The sequence below is a fragment of the Carassius carassius genome, chromosome 45, assembly GCF_963082965.1.
Source record: "Carassius carassius chromosome 45, fCarCar2.1, whole genome shotgun sequence".
NCBI lineage: Eukaryota > Metazoa > Chordata > Actinopteri > Cypriniformes > Cyprinidae > Carassius > Carassius carassius.
In genome coordinates, this window is record NC_081799.1 from 25689413 (window position 1) to 25710440 (window position 21028).

At 33.5% G+C, this 21028-nt stretch overlaps 1 protein-coding gene across 1 annotated transcript in view; it reads left to right on the top strand.

Moving 5' to 3' along the window:
* Positions 1-19426, top strand: part of LOC132127260 (WD repeat-containing protein 70) — a 62592-nt gene extending 43166 nt beyond the window's left edge. Inside the window, exons 14-18 of the mRNA XM_059539050.1 lie at positions 9172-9272; positions 10316-10395; positions 11617-11733; positions 15002-15164; positions 19077-19426. Coding sequence (XP_059395033.1) covers positions 9172-9272; positions 10316-10395; positions 11617-11733; positions 15002-15164; positions 19077-19161 — 546 coding nt within the window. The 3' untranslated portion in view covers positions 19162-19426. The remainder of the gene's footprint in view (positions 1-9171; positions 9273-10315; positions 10396-11616; positions 11734-15001; positions 15165-19076) is intronic.
* The last annotated feature ends 1602 nt before the right edge of the window (positions 19427-21028 follow it).

The following is a 21028-nucleotide window of genomic DNA, read 5'->3' on the forward strand; positions in this document are numbered from 1 at the left end:
TGAGAATGATACATTATACAGCACTGTGTCGAGACTTACAATGTTTCCAGATAACAAAACATGATTTGATGAAGTGCAATGAAGTATGGGACAGCTGGGACCGTTTTACTAACTAGCAAATTAAGGATTTTCAGTGTTTTCAGTCTGTGATTGGTTATGACGCCGGTCAGCCAAACTTGACTGAAACCCCAGGGTCGTCCACGCTTATTTAATTGAAAATATATTTTATATATACATTAATCTGATATTTCGCCATTTAATTAGGTATGTAATAAATCTGCATGAATTGTCATTGGAAAAGGAATTTGCTGATATTGCATAATGTCTCATTTAGAGTTTCACAGAAGAAAATATATTCTGCCTTTACTACAAATTAAATTTCATTATATTTTCATTATTTAATTTATTTTCATTCTTGCAAATTATTATAATTATTTAAATTTATTTTGTACGTTTATTTAATGTTTCATATATAAACATTATTTATATATATATATATATATATATATATATATATATATATATATATATATATATATATATATATATATATATATATATATATATTGGATTGTGTTGGATTTTAATCTGGCATGTATATATATATATATATATATATATATATATATATATATATATAATTACAATACTAATATATACTGTATGTTTGTAATTATTACTATTATATTAATCTGAAAATATTTTGCTTTGTTTTAATTATATTATTATTTTATAATTTCAAATGAATATAATATAATTCTTCTGCTTTATTTGTTTATTTGATTGTCAGATGTGCATGTACTGACAGCTCCGGTTATGTAAATTTTTACAGTTTCTAGAACTGAGAGCGTCCAAATAATATGATTTTCTCTTGTAATGGAAACTTTGTCCAGGAAGACTGTGGGTCTTGCATTACTTGCTGTACTGTTAGGTTACTTTTGCAACTGCAGACACGAAGTGAAAGCCTGTTCATTCGTCCCTATGGAAGTGAAGGGAACGTTGTCTTCCTCCATCCATTTGCTGGAACAACACAAGCGTGACCTCGAACATCCCGGCGCTCCTAAGAGCTGGATTTGTCTGAAGCGAGTGAAGCGTCTCTTTCTGAGGCACGTCTGAGTGACGGCTCAAAGCTCCCCTGGCCATCTGTGATCAAATGTGCTTCCCTCAGTCCCAGCGATCCAGCTCTAGTCAGAACAGCGCAAAGGCTAATTCTCTCCATCCCAGGTTGCTTCTTATCTTAAAGCTGACAGGATGGCATAAAGCAGATGTTGGTTTCCAACACACTGAATACATGCAGCACAGAAACCATGGAGCAGCAGCAGTAGCCTTAATCAGAAATACACAATATTCTTTGTGCGATTATGAATCACAGACATAGTCCAACAATCTAAATAAATAAAAGATTTCTTGTAAAGGAAATAATGTTTTGGATTGGTGCATTTTGCTATTAGTGGTAGTTGTAGTATATCATCCTCCTTCCAGTTCTCTTGGAATTTGTCAGAATTAATCCGCATCCATTGCTCTTGTTAAAGAAGTTCACACATTTTCAAAGATTTCTGATTTAGAGCTTCACAGAAGAATTGCATCCGGTATAATTGCATATTAATTTTTATTAATTTATTTTCATTATTGCAAATTAACAAAATAATTAAAAATGTAATTTCGTACGTTTATTTCATAGTATTTTATATATAAATTAAACTGACATTTCGTTATTGGTGTATTTTTATTTATTCTGTATAAATATTAAATTTGATTAAATTCTATAATTTTTGTACTGGTAAACAATCATACAAACAATTATATATACACACAAACACATAATTATTAGGTTTATTATTAATCTGCACTAATTAATTGTTTGTATGATTGTTTACCAGTACAAAAATTATAGAATTTAATCGAATTTAATATTTATTTATTTATACAGAAATCTGCAATAATTAATTGATTGTGTTGTGTTTTCACAAGATCGTCGGTACAACTGTAATATTTTATCCTAAAATAAAAAGCAATATGACATCACCCTTAACAATATTATTTTTCTTTAATATTATGAAGTGTTAACTAAGACATTAGGCCATATGTGCGAGTTTCTCTTTTCCATATAATGACGATAAAAACCTAAATACTCCAAACTCCAAAATACTCCCATCATTTATGTCCGGAATCGGTAGAATCACATTAGCAGCAGTGGACGGCTCTTGTTCGCTGAAAATACCTTTGGCCCGTCCAGAAGACTAAAGTTATTTATAGCTGACCTGACGAGGAGCTATTTACAGTGTTTATCTAGCGCAAGACGGCTGAAGAATTTAAGTGCTGTCTTTATGAAGTGCTGCACCAGGCCATCCTGTGACAGGAAGAGCTACCAATCATTCAAGTGTAAACACAGGCCGTAACCCCGCAGTGGGGTCGTGCTCTGTGCCGGGACGTGGACACTTCTCCAGGCTGGAAAGAGTAAATACTCCAGGGGTGGTTCTCAGCTTTGCTGACTTTTTCACAAGGTGCAAAAACCAGGTGAGACATGTGCGTCCTCCAGGACGCCTGCTGCTCTCTCTGCATTGGACATTTGGAATGTGGCTTGATGTCTGAAAACTAAAACAGATCCAGTGCTGCTTGAATTTAAAGTGCTATGTTGTTTATTTAACTGTCTTTGTGGGTGTCTCAGAGTGTTTTGAATTTTTGGTGAATATAGGAAGTTTTTCAGCCACTATAGTATGTGGTGTTCCCCAGGGTTTGATTCTGGGACCACTGTTGTTTTCCCTATGTATGCTTCCTTTGAGGTTCATCTTACGGGAGGAACAGTATTCCAATGTCATTTTGAATGTTGCTGTATGTCCAAAAACTTACCGATTCGGGAATGCTCAGACTGAAGTGTTATAGTTTTTATTTAAGTGTTTGTGTTGGTATCTCAGGGTGGTTTGCCTCCTGTCCAAAGGACAAATTTTCCTTCAAACTGGCCCCTTTAGTATGCGTGTTCCCTGTGGTTCGATTCTAGGACCACTGTTGTTTTCCCTTTATATGCTTCTTCAATTATATCTTTCAGAAGTACAATATCTCTTACTTACGGTACCCTGACCATTTTCAGTTTTATTTTCCAGTGACATTTGGAATGTGCCTTGACATCTGAAAACTAAAACAGATCCGGTGCGCCAGGGATTGAAGTGATATAGTGTTTGTTTTAAGTGTCTTTGTAGGTTTCTCAGAGTGGTTTGCCTCCTATCGAAAGGATAGGTCATTTGCAGTGAATATAGGAATAATATTCCTCCACGTCAGCCTCTTTAGTATGTGGTGTTCCCCAGGGGTCTATTCTGAGACCACTGTTGCTTTCCCTTTACATGCTTTCTTTGAGTTACATCTTTAGGAAGTACAGTATCTGTTACCACTGTTAAGATGACAGTTTTCAGAAAACTAAATTAAATCCAGTGCTTCTCAGATTGAAGCAATATCTTGAAGTTTTCTCTGAGCGGTGCTATGGAGCAAGTCATGCTCTGCACAGAAAGACTAAACCAAGATCTAAAATATAAACTTTGTACTAAAAGCTTGTTAATGTTAAGTCCAGGTGACCTTCATCTCTTCGTCTGTTTTCACCCCTCCTGAATCCACAAGTGTATTTTTGAGTCTTATTTCATTGCATATCTTTTCACTGGTTTGAATCTGAGTTGGAAAACCCCTTTTACATCAACAAAACAAATCAAACTGTGACTTGAAAGTGACCTTGTGTCTGGTTGCAGTGTAGTTAAATTATTATTATTGTTATTGAATATGATGCTGAAATATCACTCCAGTCTTTGCCATAAGATCTGACTCACTCACTTCACTCACATCACCATTATTATCATTTCTCCTAGTGCTCGTAGAAACATTTGAGCTGCATATAAATACTGTGCATTGTGAGTGTCTGTTTCTCTGGCACATGATGAACAGCCGTAGATGCTTGCATATATCGCTATTTTCGACAGTTCACATGTGTTGCTTGTCCTGATGTTTGCTTTCCTTACCCAGGGTCTCTGTGTGGCACGATTAAGAGTAATGGAGAGGTCAGATATACAGATGTGCACGATCTAAAACCCATGATACAGTATCTGCAAGGTAATGGAGCGACTAAAGGAGATTATGTTTGTATTCGGCCAAAAAAGGCTCAGCTGGAAGCACATTTCAGATCCGCAGCCAAATCTTTCAGATCTTCTCTAAATAATCAATTACTCGGCCACATGCCCATAGAGACGGATTAACCCCGTACATCCCGTTAAGTCAATAAGGGCCAGAGAAACCCCTGCTACGGTCCTGGGGGAGGGAGAGGGTCTAAAGCCGGATTCTAGGTCAGGGAGGCTTAACTCAGTCCGGCTGGAGGATTCAGAAACGAGCCCGGTGCTGAACAGCTGGAGGCTAAGCAGATTTCACCCCCATGCCTCCGCAGGTCTTTCCTGATCTCAACACTGCACACACCGCAGGATCTGTTTGGAAAGAGTTTCTTGGAGATAGCATTATTTATTAAGTTCCTCTTGTGCTGTTAACTCATCTCAAGAGATCATTCTTAAAGTGCATTAGGACTTCCAAAACCTGCTGCTTATTCTTTTGGATTTCTTGTACAGCGTCATTGTTAACTTGCACTCATTTTCATCCTTTTTTTTTTTTATGCAGCATGTTTGCATGACTGATGTTTATTTTATTTTGTTTTTATATTATTTTTATGCATTTCAGTGCAGCATGTTTGCATGACAATGTTTATTTTATTTTTATTTATTTTTTTAACATTTTATTTAATTTTAATAAAGCATGTTTGTTTGACAATGTTTATTTTATTATTTTCTTTAACTTATTTTTGTGGTATTTTCATTCGTTTCAATGCAGCATGACAGTGGAGACACATTTTCCCCTCATTTTGATCCAAACCTTTATTTTATTTTACTTTAGTTCTTTTTTCTTTTCTTTTTTTATTGTTTTATTTTGGGGTATTTCCATACACTTTTATTTTCAGTGCTTTATCTGCACGACAATGATGACGTATTCTGCTTTCTCCTCATTTGAATCCAAACCTATATTTATTTTATTTTTTATTTCATTCATTTATTTATTTATTTAGTTTCAGGACAGCATGTTTGCATAACAATGATCATGTCTTTTCCTTTACACCTTCATTATTCACTTACCTTCATTTTAAATAAACGATTAAATAATTATCATATTATAATTAATATTTCATAATTGGAAACTAATATCACATTTATTATACTTTTAGATTATATCATAACATAGAACTTTTTCAATATTAATAATATGTTACTATGAAAAATATACAACAATAATAATAATAAAAACACACAATAATAATTACTATTACTACTACTTCTATGGTTTTAAACGATATTAATCTGCTGTATTTATTTGTTCGTTGGGTTGGACTTTATGTAACAGGCCTTTTTGGTGTTTTTTTTAACTTTAATGCTGCTCTTTTGTTCTTGTTCACTATAAAACGTGATCATATAGACATGCATGCAGTGGCGGATACAGAACGTCATTAATAGGTGGGCCTGGTGAATATACGGAGGGGCCTCGGGTTTTTTAATCTTATACACCTGATTCCCGGGCTCCGTATTATAGAGCTTTCACACCGCACGCGGATGTCTTTACTTCAAGGCGACATAATGAACAACTCTCGTCTCATTCATGGTGGAGGTGAAAAAACTATTTCTTTATGACATGCAATATTTATTGTATTAAAACTTGAAATGTTTGCGATTTTAAGGGTAGAGGCGGCGGTGTGCTGATTTATGTAAGAGATCACATCCAAAGTAAACAACTGGATATCAGTGACTGTAACTTGGAGTGTGTGGGGACTACTATTACTTTATCTCCTCAAATGACTTTCTGTGTATTAGCAATTTATCGACCTCCTAAAGCTACTAATGATTTCTTTATTTCTCTTGGTAATTTACTTAAACAGTGTGATGGAAAACAAGTCATTCTTTTGGGTGACCTTAATTTAAATTGGTTTGAGAAATCGTAGAAACAAACTTAAAGAAATAACAAAACCTTTTCAAATAACACAACTATTAAGTAAACCAACTCGTATTACAAGATCCTCTCAAACTTTAATAGATTTAATATTGACAAATAAACCCGAGAGAATAATTAAAACTTATATTTTAATTACAGGCATGTCTGATCATAATTTAACTCTAGTAGCTAGAAAATTGATAAAAACAAGGTGCACGAATGAAAATCAAACGAATTGTAAAATGTATATCACATTCATTCCAAAGAAAGATTTACAACTGGTGGAAAAAGATTTAATACAAACAAAGTGGGCAGACATCCTGGAGAAAAAATCTTGTGAACAGGGCTGTCATGATCTTATGTTGGCTGTAAATGACATATTAATCAAATACACAAAAAAGAATCAAAGAAAGCGACATGCAAAAACGAAATTTGCCATGGTTCAACAAAATTATTGGGGATATGATGAAAAAGCGAGATATGGCGCTAAAAACATTTCTCAAATCAGGATTAACAACGGATCGATTCGCCTTTACAAGTCAAAGATATAAAGTTACAGCTAAGCTTAGAAAGGCCAAAGCCAGTTTTTTTCTTGAAATCATTAGAAATGCACAAGGTAATAGTAGAATAATATGGAAAACTATTGATAAACTGATTGGAAAAGAAAAGTCAAAATGTGAGAATATTTGTCTCAATATAGAGGGAAAAATTATTGATGACTCTTTTGCAATAGCAACACATTTTAATGATTATTTTTTAAACAATGTCCAAAAAATTGCTCAGAATTTTCACATTGCTCACCCCCCCCCTCACAATCAGTGACAAATCTGATTTTAATCTTAGCCCAATAACTAAAACTAAAGTTAAAAAAATTATTACTGTGTTAAACAACAGCAAAGCAAAAGATATTTATGGACTTGATACTTCTTTTCTTAAACAATATAAGGACATCTTCTCTGATCCGTTGACAATAATGATCAATCAATCGATTAGTGAGGGTATTTTTCCAGCAGCCTTAAAACCTGCGATTGTCACCCCGATATTTAAGTCTGGGAACAAACAAGACATGAACAATTATCGTCCAATAAGCATCCTCCCAGCTGCGTCAAAAGTGCTCGAGAAGACTGTGGCAGAGCAACTTACCACCCACTTTGAATCACAAGCTCTTTTAAATCCAATGCAATTTGGTTTCAGACGGAAATACTCAACAGACTCTGCCTGTTGTTAATTCCTGGAAACTATCAGGGCATATGTGGATCGGGGAAGGGTGGTGGGAGCAGTCTTCCTTGATCTGCGTAAAGCTTTTGATACTGTCAATCACCAGATACTTTACAGTAAATTAAATGAATATAGTCTCTCTGAGCACACCCAAAATTGGATAAGATCTTATTTGAGCGACCGACATCAGTGTGTACAAGTGAATAACATCCAATCTGCGTTCAGAGCCACTTCGATGGGAGTGCCACAAGGGTCTATTTTGGGACCCTTGCTTTTTAGCATCTATATAAATGACCTCCCTACAGTGTGTTCGGACGTTGACATAATCATGTACGCTGATGATACGGTTATCTTCACTTCTGGGGAAAACGAGCTGGAGGTTGCTGACAAATTATCAAAAGAGATGCAAAAAGTTGCAGAATGGTTACAATACGTCTTGTCTGACCTTAAACGTGGATAAAACGGTCTCAATGTTTTTTTCAAATAAACGTAAATTACAAGTAACTCAAGAAATTAAAGTAAATGGACAAACAATTAAAAATGTAAATGAAACAAAATATTTAGGTCTAATACTTGATTCGAACCTTGGTTTTAAAAGTCACATAAAAAATCTTAGTAATAAATTGAAATTTAATTTTATGAACTATAAACATATTAGAAATTCATTAACTACGGAAGCCTCAAATATATACCTCAACACTATGATTGTTCCACATCTACTGTATTGCATGTCTAGTTGGTCTCAGGCGTGTAAAACATCGTTAAAATTACTTGAATCATTATATAAAAGGGCCATAAAAATCCATGATAAAAAGCCTCGCCAGTACCATCACTGTAAAGTACAAAGTAAATATGGATGGATGGATGGATGGATGAAGTGAAGTGTGTTTTTATGATGTGAGTGAAGTAATGATTTTATGTATTATTCTGTATATATTTAATGAACTTTTGTACATGGGGCCTATAACATCTTCCTGTCCAGGGACTGCGGGTGTAAATTAGCATTTTTTGCTATAACCTGGCACATGACATCTCTTCTTTTTTAGACTAATGTTTTTTTTGTGCATTGTCCCTGATCAAATAAAATAAATTCAAATTCAAATTTAATATAAGTACTACATGCTTAAATATTGTACCACTTGTTTGAGCAACTTAATATATAAATCTATATAAGTAGCGCTGAATAATACGTTGTTTAAATTGTGTTAAAACGTCTATTAAAGAGTGTATATGTACAAAGAGAATCGCAATGCTGACAAACCTTTTTTTTTTTTTTTTACTTTTTTAATAAAAGTTTCTGATAACTTCTAGATTTGAAATACAAATAGTGAGTATGTGTTTGTGGTAGCCTACAGTGGTGGATCAGTCACGCACTGCACTCGGAGTATGTGTGTTTCACAGTGTAACAGTGGCGTTACACCACTTTTAAATCAGTGCGCGCACGGAGAGCATGTGGCCGGCCCGTGCAGGAAAAAAAATTCACAAGACAACGAGCTGTGTTACGTGATAGCATCACTGGACCAACACGTGATATGCCGACATAATATTTTTATTTTGTAGCTATTTTTCATAGCTACTGTACTTAAATGTCCTCAGGAAACTATTAAAATGTAATTATTTATTAATTCGTAATAAAAAAAAAAAAAAAAAAAATTGTTTCTATTAATCTGATTGGGTGGGCCACCAGTCAATCTGGGTGGGCATGTGCCCACCCATAAATCCGCGCCTGCATGCATGTAATTGCAGTTATTCAGGAGTCTGTTCCTCCGTCTCACACACACACACACACACACACACAGACACATCCTTACACACTGTCCTGGCAGCGGCCCATTCGAGTCTTTGAGATCCAGATCCAAATATAGTCAACTGGAAATGAGGAGGACGCAGAGAGAGCGCAGTCTTTTCCTCTGCCCTTGCTTCATGCTGACGTCCCATCTTCTGTTGTTTCAGAGCGTGGTTCGCTGTCTTTGGCATCCCAAGCTGAATCAGATCATGGTCGGGACGGGGAGCGGCCTGGCGAAGGTCTACTACGACCCGATCAAGAGTCAGAGGTGCAGATGCTCTGCTGTCCGTCCACACTCTTCTGTTCTTCTGTGTCTGTTTGTTTAGTACTGATTCAGCCGGGTTTGGACTCGATTAGTGTCGACTGAGAGCAGAATAAATTTTCTGCACGTTTACATCAAAGTCACGTCCTGCTGACATGCACACGAAAAGCCTTCACTCTATATATACTGTAGATAAAATGGAACATAATGTTAAATTAAAATATTAAACCCATTAGATTTTTTTACTCACGAATAACTATTTCTACTTGATGAAGTATTTTAGAGCTTGATATGACTGTATTAATAGATATAATAACATATAAGAAAAATAGATTTGTTATAGAAATTTCCATAACTTCGGTTTAGAAATCACCTTTAAACTTCCTTTATTTTTCCTGGTTTCCCAAGATCCTGAGAATTCTGCGAAATGTAGATAATTATAATAACACTATTATTGTTTCTTCTTAAACTAGGGGTGATTAATATATTCAAATAATTCAATAAAAATATTAAATGTAATGATCACTTAATTCAGCTTTCCATTAGTTTCCATCATGTTTATTATTATTATTATTATTCACTCAAATAGCAATTTATACCAGAAAAACAAATATTGTAGAATTCGTCATGCCTAGAATATTTATATTTATAGCAATGACATTTTAAGAAGTTTATTAATTTTCACGACTTTCCCAGGTCTGAAAATCACACATGTAAATATAATTATCTTTTCTTTTTTTTTCCATACATTTTCATTTTATGGAAAACGGAATAAAAAAGAGTGCTAATATAATTAATTGATATAAAAATAAAAATAATAATAATAATTCTACTATTCAGATTTGATGTTTTAGGACGTTTCTAAATTTCCATGAGTTTTCCAGGTCTAAAAATCCATTTTAAAATGCCCTTTATATTCAGGTTTGTTTAGGGAATTACTTAAAATAAGAAATATTGTGGCAGTTGATGTCTTGATCTCTAGTTGTTTAGCTTATTTTGAAGCTTATTTTGAAGCTAATGTGCTGTTTTGTGTGTTGTTTGTTCTTCAGAGGTGCGATGTTGTGTGTGGTCAAGAGCAAGAGGAAGGAGAAACACGCCGAGACGCTGACACAGGATTACATCATCACCCGTGAGTGTGACCTGCGTAAAATATATATATATATATCGTCATATACGCCAACACTCACAAAAGAGACAGAAAAAAAGACATTCATGATGTTTCTATTTCAAATAAATGCAGTTCTTTTGAACTTTCTGTTCATCTGTGAATCCTGAAAAATAAAATCCATCACAGTTACCACAGAAATATTGAGCATCACAACTGTGTTCAACATTGATTTAAATGGTAAAATCATCATATTTTCGTGACACTGAAGACTGGAGGAATGATGCTGAAAATACAGCTGCATTTTAACATTTTAATTATTAATTTATTATGTGAGCGACTGTGTGTGTGTGTGTGTGTGTGTGAGTGTCTGTGTGTATGTGTTTTTGTGAGTGTGAGTGTGTGTGAGTGCATGAGCAAGCATGAGTTTGTGTGTGTGTGTGTGTGTGTGTGTGTTTTTGTGAGTGTGAGTGTGTGTGAGTGCAAGAGCAAGCATGAGTGTGTGTGTGTGTGTGTGTGTGTGTGTGTTTTAGTGAGTGTGTGTGTGTGTGTGTGTGTGTGTGTGTGTTTTAGTGAGTGTGTGTGTGTGTGAGTGCATGAGCAAGAATGTGTGTGTGTGTGTGTTTTAGTGAGTGTGTGTGTGTGTGTGTGTGAGTGCATGAGCAAGCATGAGTTTGTGTGTGTGTGTGTGTGAGTGTGTGTGAGTGCAAGAGCAAGAATGTGTGTGTGTGTGTGTGTTTTAGTGAGTGTGTGTGTGTGTGTGTGTGAGTGCATGAGCAAGCATGATTTTGTGTGTGTGTGTGTGTGTGTGTGTGTTTGCATGCAGTGAGTGCTTTCCATCGGATTGTGTCTCACCCGAGGCCCACGATGCCATTAGCACGAGACACACTCAGCAGCCACGCGTTTATCACTAGAGCCTCAGTCTCGCCGAAACCCTCAGGAAATAGCGATGGAAAATTGAGGTGACGTGAGTCCAGATGATGGACCACTGATGTCCATGTGTCACCACTAACCTCTTTGCTTGATGTAGCGTGAGCGGAATCAGCAGAACTCCTGAATGGAAAATCGCTCGCTCTTTCCCCGTGACCCCGGAGTCAAACACACACACACACACACAAGCATCATGGACGCACTTTATTTGGGTTGTGTGTGGGCACTTTAATCAAGAGTAAACACAGCCCTGTTGCAGTGAGGAGCGTAGTTCTTTGTGTTGGTGTGCTTCATGTGATTGTGGTGTTTCATCAGCTCACGCTCTGCCCATGTTTCGTGAGGCCCGGCAGCGCAGCACCAGGAAGCAGCTGGAGAAAGACCGACTGGATCCACTCAGATCCCACAAACCTGAGCCGCCCGTGTCCGGACCAGGTGATGTTTCTGAACCCTCACCGACACACATCCATCACTCTTTCTCTTACATATACATGTTGACAATCAACTTTAAATTTAAATTAAATTGATGCATTTAGCAGATGCTTTTATCCAAAGCGACTTAAATTGCATTCAGGCTAACATGTGTTCCCTGGGATTCGAACCCACAACCTTGGGCTTCTTAACACAATGCTCTACCACTTGAACACTATTTTGCGTTCAGTTTTATCCTGTACAATATTTCCACTGTTAAAAAAATGTTGCATCCCTTGACTGAATGAAAGACTCAAATTTGCTAATAAATCACTAATTATTAGTTATGTTTTTATTGAATATATGTTTATCAATAACTACAAACCAACATTAGTCCGGTTAGTTCGGAGATATTAAAATAAATGTCTGTCTATCTAACCTATATATCTTTCTATTTATATAATAAATATCAATTTACATTTACGATATTTAAATATGTATTACCATTTTTATATATATATATATATTAGTGCTGTCAACGTTAACGCGTTAACGCATGCGATTAATTTTTGTCTGGTTTAACGTGTCAAAATATTTTACGCAATTAACGCAGCATCCGTATTTTCTGCCATCCGTTGGCTAGCTTTACATTATATGATCACGCTCTTATTCATTTAAATGCTTTTAAACATTTCAAGCGCAGCAAGACAAAAGAGAATGCGCTGTCTGTGAATGCCCTTATGTGACACACACACACACACACACACACACACAATGCATAGACAGGGCGCCAGAATCCAGTTCTCTTAAGCGCTTGAACTAACAATAAACATCCCAAAGTGCCAGTTTTGTCGATTATCCTCATAAGAGCAATCTTAAATGATTTATATAAAGTCTAAAATGAACAAAAAGAGTTGTGAGAGAATGAGGCGAGATCCATAGACAGTATATAAACGGTGAGATCCGCGTGTCTGTCTGCTCTTAAAGGGACAGCAGCCAATAAAGCTTCCTGTCAGTAAAGTTAAAGAACAAAGGGAACAGAGAAAATGACTCGCTGCTCTTGACTAAATAACTTTTGTAGCTTTAATAAGGATTAACTATTTAATTTATAGTTTATGCAGTGCAGACTGCATATAACTTTGATAACTTTATTAAATTTCTGTAAATTTCCTAACTGTTAAGACAGGAAGGGCAGGAGTAAACATGACATTTATTATGGGTTTATGTTAGCATTGTTTTAAGTTTACTTAAATTAAAAACTGTTATTTCTGAAGCCTAATAATAAATGTAAAAAATAAAAAAAAATCAGTAGCTGTATTAATATCAGTAATACTGGCCTTCATTCATAAAAAGATGCCATTTAAACAAGTATTTAAAATATACTGTCTTTATGTTGTTTCTACATTAATTTGATTAACTGTGAAATTATTACATTAAAAATATATTAAAAACGTACAAAAACATTTCTTTTTTTATTGTGATTAATTGCGATTAATCACAGAAAAAATGTGTGATTAATCTAGTTAAAGTTTTTAATCGATTGACAGCACTAATATATATATATATATATATATATATATATTTTACATTAATAATAAAACAGTATTAATATATATTAATTAACTTTCTTGTATTTATCAATTATTTTATGTATATGTAGTTTTTATTTTTTGATTAATATAAATATTAATATATATTTATATTTAAATATAATATAATTATAAACTGTCTCAGTTTCCACAAATATAAAATATGCTATATTAAATTATTAATCAGTGAGTTCTTTTCATTTATATACAGTATTTATATATATATATATATATATATATATATTTATTTTTATTATATTATAAATAATGAATATATAGTTTTAGTATAGTCTTTTTATATTTAAAGAAAATGATATGAATATATATTTTTATAATATAAAATATAATTATGAATATAAAATGTATCACAGTTTCGACAAATGTAACATAAAATATATTAATATATATTATTTCACTTTGTATATTAATTTATTAATTAAAATACATAAAGGCTATATTTAAATTATTTAATAACAATATATTTATAATATAATACATTTATGATGTTACAATTATTAATATAAAATCATCAGCTATACAACTAAATTAGTACATTATTAATTAACTAATAAATTAATAGTTAATAAATCAATTATTTATTTATTGAAAAGTACAAATCCATTTTTTTTTTGTATTGACACCTCATTACCAAGAATCACCAACCTCACAGTAAATAAGCCGAAATGGAAAATAAGTTACGTAATCAGATTACTTTAAGTAACTACTAAAGTAACAGCAGTTACTTTGTTTGCCATGTATCGACTGACCGCTCTGGATTCAGTATTAAAATAAATAAAAACGGTCAAATGCAAATATAAAATATTATGCAAATCTGCAATAAAACCAACATAATTTATGTATTTAATCCCATTTTATTAACCAACTTCAATTATCTAATTCAGTCATACAAATAATCAAAAAAAAGACATATTTGTGTTATTGCTGAATAGTGTTGAACTTACTACTTCTGCGTTATATTCTTCATGTGATTAGTTTGAGCGGCGCCCTCTACTGTACAGACCTGAATTTACATTTCCTTCGGCCTGAGCCGCATTCACTTCACTTTTAGTGTGAACGGGCTTTTACATTTGGAAAAGAAGAACTTTATTATATCTGACCCAAGAGCACAAAATCAGTCATAAGGGTACATTTTTAAAAATTGAGATGTATGCATCATCTGAAGCTGAATAAATCATCTCTCCATTGATGTGTGGTTTGTTCGGAGGACAATATTTGATAATCTGGAATCTGAGGGAGCAAGAAAATCTAAATATTGAGAAAATCATCTTTAAAGTTGTTCAAATGAAGTTCTTAGCAATGCATATTACTAATCAAAAATTACGTTTTGATATATTTACGGTAGGAAATTTACTAAATATTTTTATGGAACATGATCTTTACTTAATATCCTAATGTTTTTTGCCGTAAAAGAGAAATGTATAATTTTGACTCATACAATGTATCGTTGTCTATTGCTACAAATATACTCCAGAGACTTAAAACTGCTTTTGTGCTGCAGGGACACATATAAATAACAAGCAAGCCATGCCCAGATTTAAAGAGTAACTCAAATGTAGCGTATCATTACTTTACATAAAAAGTAGTAATGCAATATTGTAACATTACTTTAAGAAGTAACTTTCCTCAGCACTGCCTCTGAATGTGTGTGATTCTGCTCTGATCTCTTCTTCTGTCCCGAGCAGGTCGAGGTGGTCGTGTGGCGGCTCACGGCGGGACACTGTCCTCTTTCATCGTCAAAAACATCGCCCTCGACAAAACTGACGATAGCAACCCGCGCGAGGCCATCCTGCGTCACGCCAAAGAAGCGGCTGAGAACCCGTACTGGGTCGCCCCGGCCTACAAACAGTAAGAGAGACCACAAACAGCATACAAAACATAGCAACTTAAGACCGAATATCTAGTTTACATATATTCATGTGTGTGTTCATATCATTGAGTTTTTTTTTTTAAATGTCCTTTTCAGATGTTGTTTTTAACACTTACATTTTAAGCTAAAAGCTAGTTTTAGTCGTGAATTGTTACTTGCATTTAAGTTTTAATTTTTTTATTTAGGTAATTTATTAAAGCACTTCCATAATTTTTTACAAACAAAATAAGATTGTGTTTTTAACTTTATATCGACGATGTATTTCACAAACATTTAATAACAAACGTTTAATAATAAAAAAACATTTTTTGAATGATTTTGTTTCACTTTTTAAACCTTTTAAAATTATTTGTAAAGTTTTTCATTTATAAAATGTTGTTTATTATTAATTTTTTCACTTCTTTATAAAATTCCATATACACAAACAAGCATGTCCATAATTTCCATTATTCTTTACAAAGTAACACACTTAATACAATTTAAAATGTACTTAAAAATAAATATATATTTTAATCTTTCAATCATTCACCAGTGCAGTTTGAATAGAATTTAAACTATTTTTATTGGTCATTTTCAGCATTGAATTGATTTTTTACAATCAACGTTTTTCAACATTAGCCGCCCTGAATGGGTTTCTCCACTGAGCCCCGGCTGATGCCTGATGGGATTATTTTATGTGCAGGTGAGACAGGTGTGAAGACTGAAGCTCACCTGACACCTGTGTGTCACACCAGAGCTCACAGATCACACACATCATGTTCTCCAGTTACACACGGAGCTCTCCATCCCAAAATAACAAACACACAGAGCCCAAACTAGCCATATTTAGCACTGTTTTAACGATTAGAATCAGTCGGATTCTACTCTTTTTTTTTTTTTTGTCCGTGTCTGCTTAAAAATATATATTTTTGAATGAAGATTTAATGTTTTTTTCTATATTTTATTTTATTGTTTTTTTCTAAGAATTATTTGTGGAAATATATTAGTGACCATATTGGTATTATTCATAATTATTATTATTTTATTTTGCACATTTTGATTTAATTAAAAGAAAAAAAAAATATATATATTTATTTATTTTTTATTCTATTCTATTATATATTTTATTCTATTCTATTATATATTTTATTTTTTTATTTTATTTTATTTTATTTTATTTTATTTTATTTTATTTTATTTTATTTTATTTTATTGACCTGCCCAGCTCAACCCGAGCAGCTGAGTCCTTAGTCATCTTCAAGAAATGACTAAAAACGCATCTCTTCCATCTTTATTTGACCCTCTAACTTTAGTACTCACTATTCTAATAATTTTTATTCGTAAAAAAAAAAATCTAGCTAGCTTTTTAATCTTTTTGTATTTTATATGCTTTCTTTTAATTTATTATACAACTAACAAAAGCAAAAAAAAGGCCTCTAACACGAGCTTGCTCTATTCATTTTCTATTCTGCCTGTTTTATTTTTATTTATTATTTAAAAGCCCTTGCTTTGTGCACTGCATTAGGCAAACTGAAACTTGTTATAGCACTTACATATCATTTGCTCTTTGGTTGATTTTTATTGCTTCCATTGTCCTCATTTGGATAAAAGTGTCTGCTAAATGACTAAATGTAATTTATTTTTTTTTAGTTTTCTAGTTTTATTTATTTATCCATCCCCAAAATGTGCTTTTAATTTGTTTAATTTCCCCAATGGATTGTTGGTTGCATTTCAGCTGATCAGTCCGTGTCAGTTATTAGATAATTATAGTTTATGGAGAAACAAGCATTCTCAAAGATTTGCGAACAAAATACCCGATACTTTTAAATTTAAGATTGAATTTATAAAACCATTTGATACATTTTTTTTCATAATTTGAAGAGGAGTCATTTTTAGCCAATTGTTTTAAAAACGTTAAAGATGCTCTTGATAAAGACAGTAAACTGATGCTGTCAGGTGTGTGTTCGTGTAACTGGATCTGAGCTGAGCTGATTACTGCAGTAATGATCCTGTTACTCTCGTGCTGCTCGTGTCGTGCCGCTGTAATTGCCTTCTTCAGGTGTCCACACACACACACACACACACACACACTTTGACACTCGAGATGCTGTGGTGTGAATCGAGGTCAGCGCTGTTGTCTTTTTCTTTGTACTTCAGCTTCATGTTTTAGACCAATCAGAGAGAAGACATTTCACGTCTCAGATTCATCTCTGGGCTGAATTTAAACACAACCTTTTTTTTTTATTCAAGTAATTTTGTTGTTTGTTCTTGTCATTTTTATTAGTTTTAGTTTTTTTAATATATATATTTATCTTTATATATTTTTTATTCTATATATTTTTAGGTTAAACTATTTTTGAAGTGAAACTAAAATCGAACTATTGATACTAAGCCCAAACTATATATATATATATAAATAAAATTTTGGTTGTTAATGACATAAAGCTGAAATAAAATACAAATATTAGATGAAAAAACAAAAAAATGTTGCCTTGACAAGTCACTGAAATAAGTTTGTTTACGAATTGCAAAGTTAAAATAATAATGATAATAATAATAATAATAAATAAAATCTTAATAGTAATATTAAGAAAGCCTGACAAAATCATATACTGAAATTATAAGGATAAAACGAATTTAAAATATTAAAATAAAACTATAATAGCTTATAAATAATTAATTATAATCATTGGTTTCAAGTAATGAATTTTTTTTAATGGTATCTAGTTGTTAATAATAATATTTTATGTTCATTCTGTCATTTTTTTATCATTTATGTAAAAGTGTTTTAGATCATGTTTGAATTGATGTATTTGATAATCGGGTTACAAGATATTTGGATACAGATTTTTTTGGGAGGATACTAAATATTTAAAATTTATATATCAAAATTGATTAGTTTAACCCAAGCTAAAGAATAATATTGCGCATTTGATCAGATATAACTGCAGTCCAAGATTATGAGATGCATTATTTGAATGCTTGGCGAAAGAGATTTAATCTAGATTTAAACAGAGAGAGGTGTTTCTAAAATGGGAAATATGATTTTCAAAAGACAAGTTACTGTCTAATATAACACCCAGATTTTTGACTGTAGAGGAAGTAACAGTACATCCGTCTAGTTGCAAACTGTAATCTGCGAGATTCTGTGTACTGTTTTTTTGTTCAATAAGTAATATTTCTGTCTTATCCGAATTTAATAGGACAAGTTTCATCTGGTCTCGTTGAGATATATAGCTGAGTATCATCAGCATAACAGTGGAAGCTAATCCCGTATTTTCTAATAATATTACCAAGGGGCAACATGTATATTGAAAATAGAAGGGGACCTAGGACGGATCCTTGTGGCACTCCATATTTTACTGGTGATAAATGAGATGACTCCCCATTTAAATAAACAAAATGGTAGCGATCGGACAGGTAGGATCTAAACCATCTTAGAGCCTGCCCTTGATTACCTGTATAGTTTTGTAATCGATCTATGAGTATGTCATGATCTATGGTGTCGAACGCAGCACTAAGATCAAGTAAAACTAGCAATGAGATGCAGCCTTGATCTGACGCAAGAAGCAGGTCATTTGTAATTTTAACAAGTGTGATTTCTGTGTAAGTGAGAGAGAGAGATAGAGAGAGAGTGTGTGTGTGTGTGTGTGTATTTATTCATGTGTGTCTGTATTTATTTGTGCGTGTGTCTTTGTGTGTTTAGTTGTGTGTGTATTTATCCATGTGTGTGTGTGTGTGAGTATCGGTGTCCCTCTGTGACTCACAGCAGATGTTGTATTTTAATCAGTGATCTGACAGAGTAGGGAACTGGATTAATCTCCCATCATCCTCTCTGTCAGAGGGCCGCAGATCATGTTTTGTGTTGAGTGAGATCTGAACGTGTCTCACGATGTGTTTTTCTCTGACAGAACGCAGCCGGACCCGCTGTTCGCCGAGGAGGAGGAAGAAGAGGTCGACGAAGATCAGCCCGAATGGAAGAAACGCAAGATCTGAGGAGATTTCCTCTTCCACTCGGAGTTTGAGGAGTTCAGAGGAATGAAACTTCTGTCGGGATTCTCCCACACACTTCCCAAACCTTGAGTCTGAATCTGAGCAGAAGTCTTTTTGTTGTAGTTCTGGTCTTTTTTGCTGAATGTCATTTACAGCTCATACAGATGATTCATTATTGTCTGATTTCATGTTTTGACTGGTTTTTCTTTTGTTTTTTTGTCTGTTAGATTACAAATAAACCTGTTGTGTGGTCTGTTTCTCATACAAACACTCTTTTCTGTCTTTTTTTGGTATCATCGGTTAAAAAGCAAAAACATTAGACATTACATTCGGTCAAGCTTTATTAAATAGAGTCGGATAGTAATAATTTTTTGCTCAGTAGATGCACGTATCGTGTCAGACGCTCTTGCGTGTAAACATGGGACGTCACGCTATCACAACACATTCCTTTCCGTTGAATTTCCTGTGTGTTGCTCCCGAGCGAATCCTCGACTTCCCCATGAGTCACTGCGCTCTATAAATATTTATTTGAAAAAAACTTTAGATACTTTGTTTGTTATTAATGCTCGAGCTCTCCAGGATCTCATTGTGTCTGAGAGAACATTTGTGTTCTGTTGACTTGAATATTTAGTGTGAATATTTTAGTACTTGTTTTACTATCATTAATAGCTTATTTAAATTATATAAATAATTTGTCATAATTACCTATATGAATTAAACACACACGTGTATATATATATATATATTCAGTATTTAAACATTTAAGATATTTTCATGATAATTAAGCACATTTTCTTTCCAAATAGTCATTACTGTAATGTGTCTTGACCTTTTTAAAAAAAAAAAAACATTTAAACGTACATTTTTGTTTACATTTTTATTTTGGTCACAGTTTATTGCACATAAGAATTATTTAAATAAATATAAATGATTAGTAATGCTAAAGTGTCTAAATCAGCAATTTAATTAAAGTACAGTAAGTACTTTAGTGATGTATCCATACTTTAGAGTTAAAATAAAGAATAATTACAGTAATTTCTTTCTTTCTTTTCTTTCTTTATTTATTTATGTCCCCTAGGGGCAATTGATTTTACAGCAAGACCAGCGCACAAAAAGACAATTTACAATACATTAAAATTACATTAAAAAAAAATACAACAGGACACCACAAGACAAAATAACTACCTGCTTCCATCTACTCCATCTAATGAGGATTATGTTTTTTTAAATAGTTTTTATATTTATTTCCTTATGCATGTATATATTTTTTCTCATATATATATATATATATATATGATCTTATTATCTATTGTTTTTTATGGCAAAATGTCTGATGATTATAGTCTAGTCTCTAAAAAACAAAGCAAGAAAATGCTGAATAAAAGCACAGAGCGTGCATAAATAGGCCACATTATTAATGCTGATGCAGCTTAGGCTTTTTAAAGAAGGTGCATAATTGAAATGCTCCGATTGTAAACATCTACTTTTAGATGGGTTACATAAGTGCACATCAGTAACGTTCTCGGTGGATGAAGATGATGCCACCGCTGAAGAACGAGCTGCTGCTGCAGTAGATGTGGATTATGTGTCTCTGCTCATTACAACCGAAAGGAATGTACCCTCTGGCTAACCTACAGGACGCTTTTGCTTTTCAAAACACGAGACGAGATCTTGAAACACTATCGTTTCTCAGAGAGCCACTAATGCGTTTGAGTTTCCCTCCGCTACAAGCCTCCTGTGTCCAGAGTCTGTCCTGCAGGGATGTCCAGGGATTTCCCAAGTTTTCTGCCGTGTTATCGGATAGCACTCGGAATTAATAATCCTCCGGATATCTGCAGCTGCGAAGCCCTCGAAAGCAAATCATCTGGCG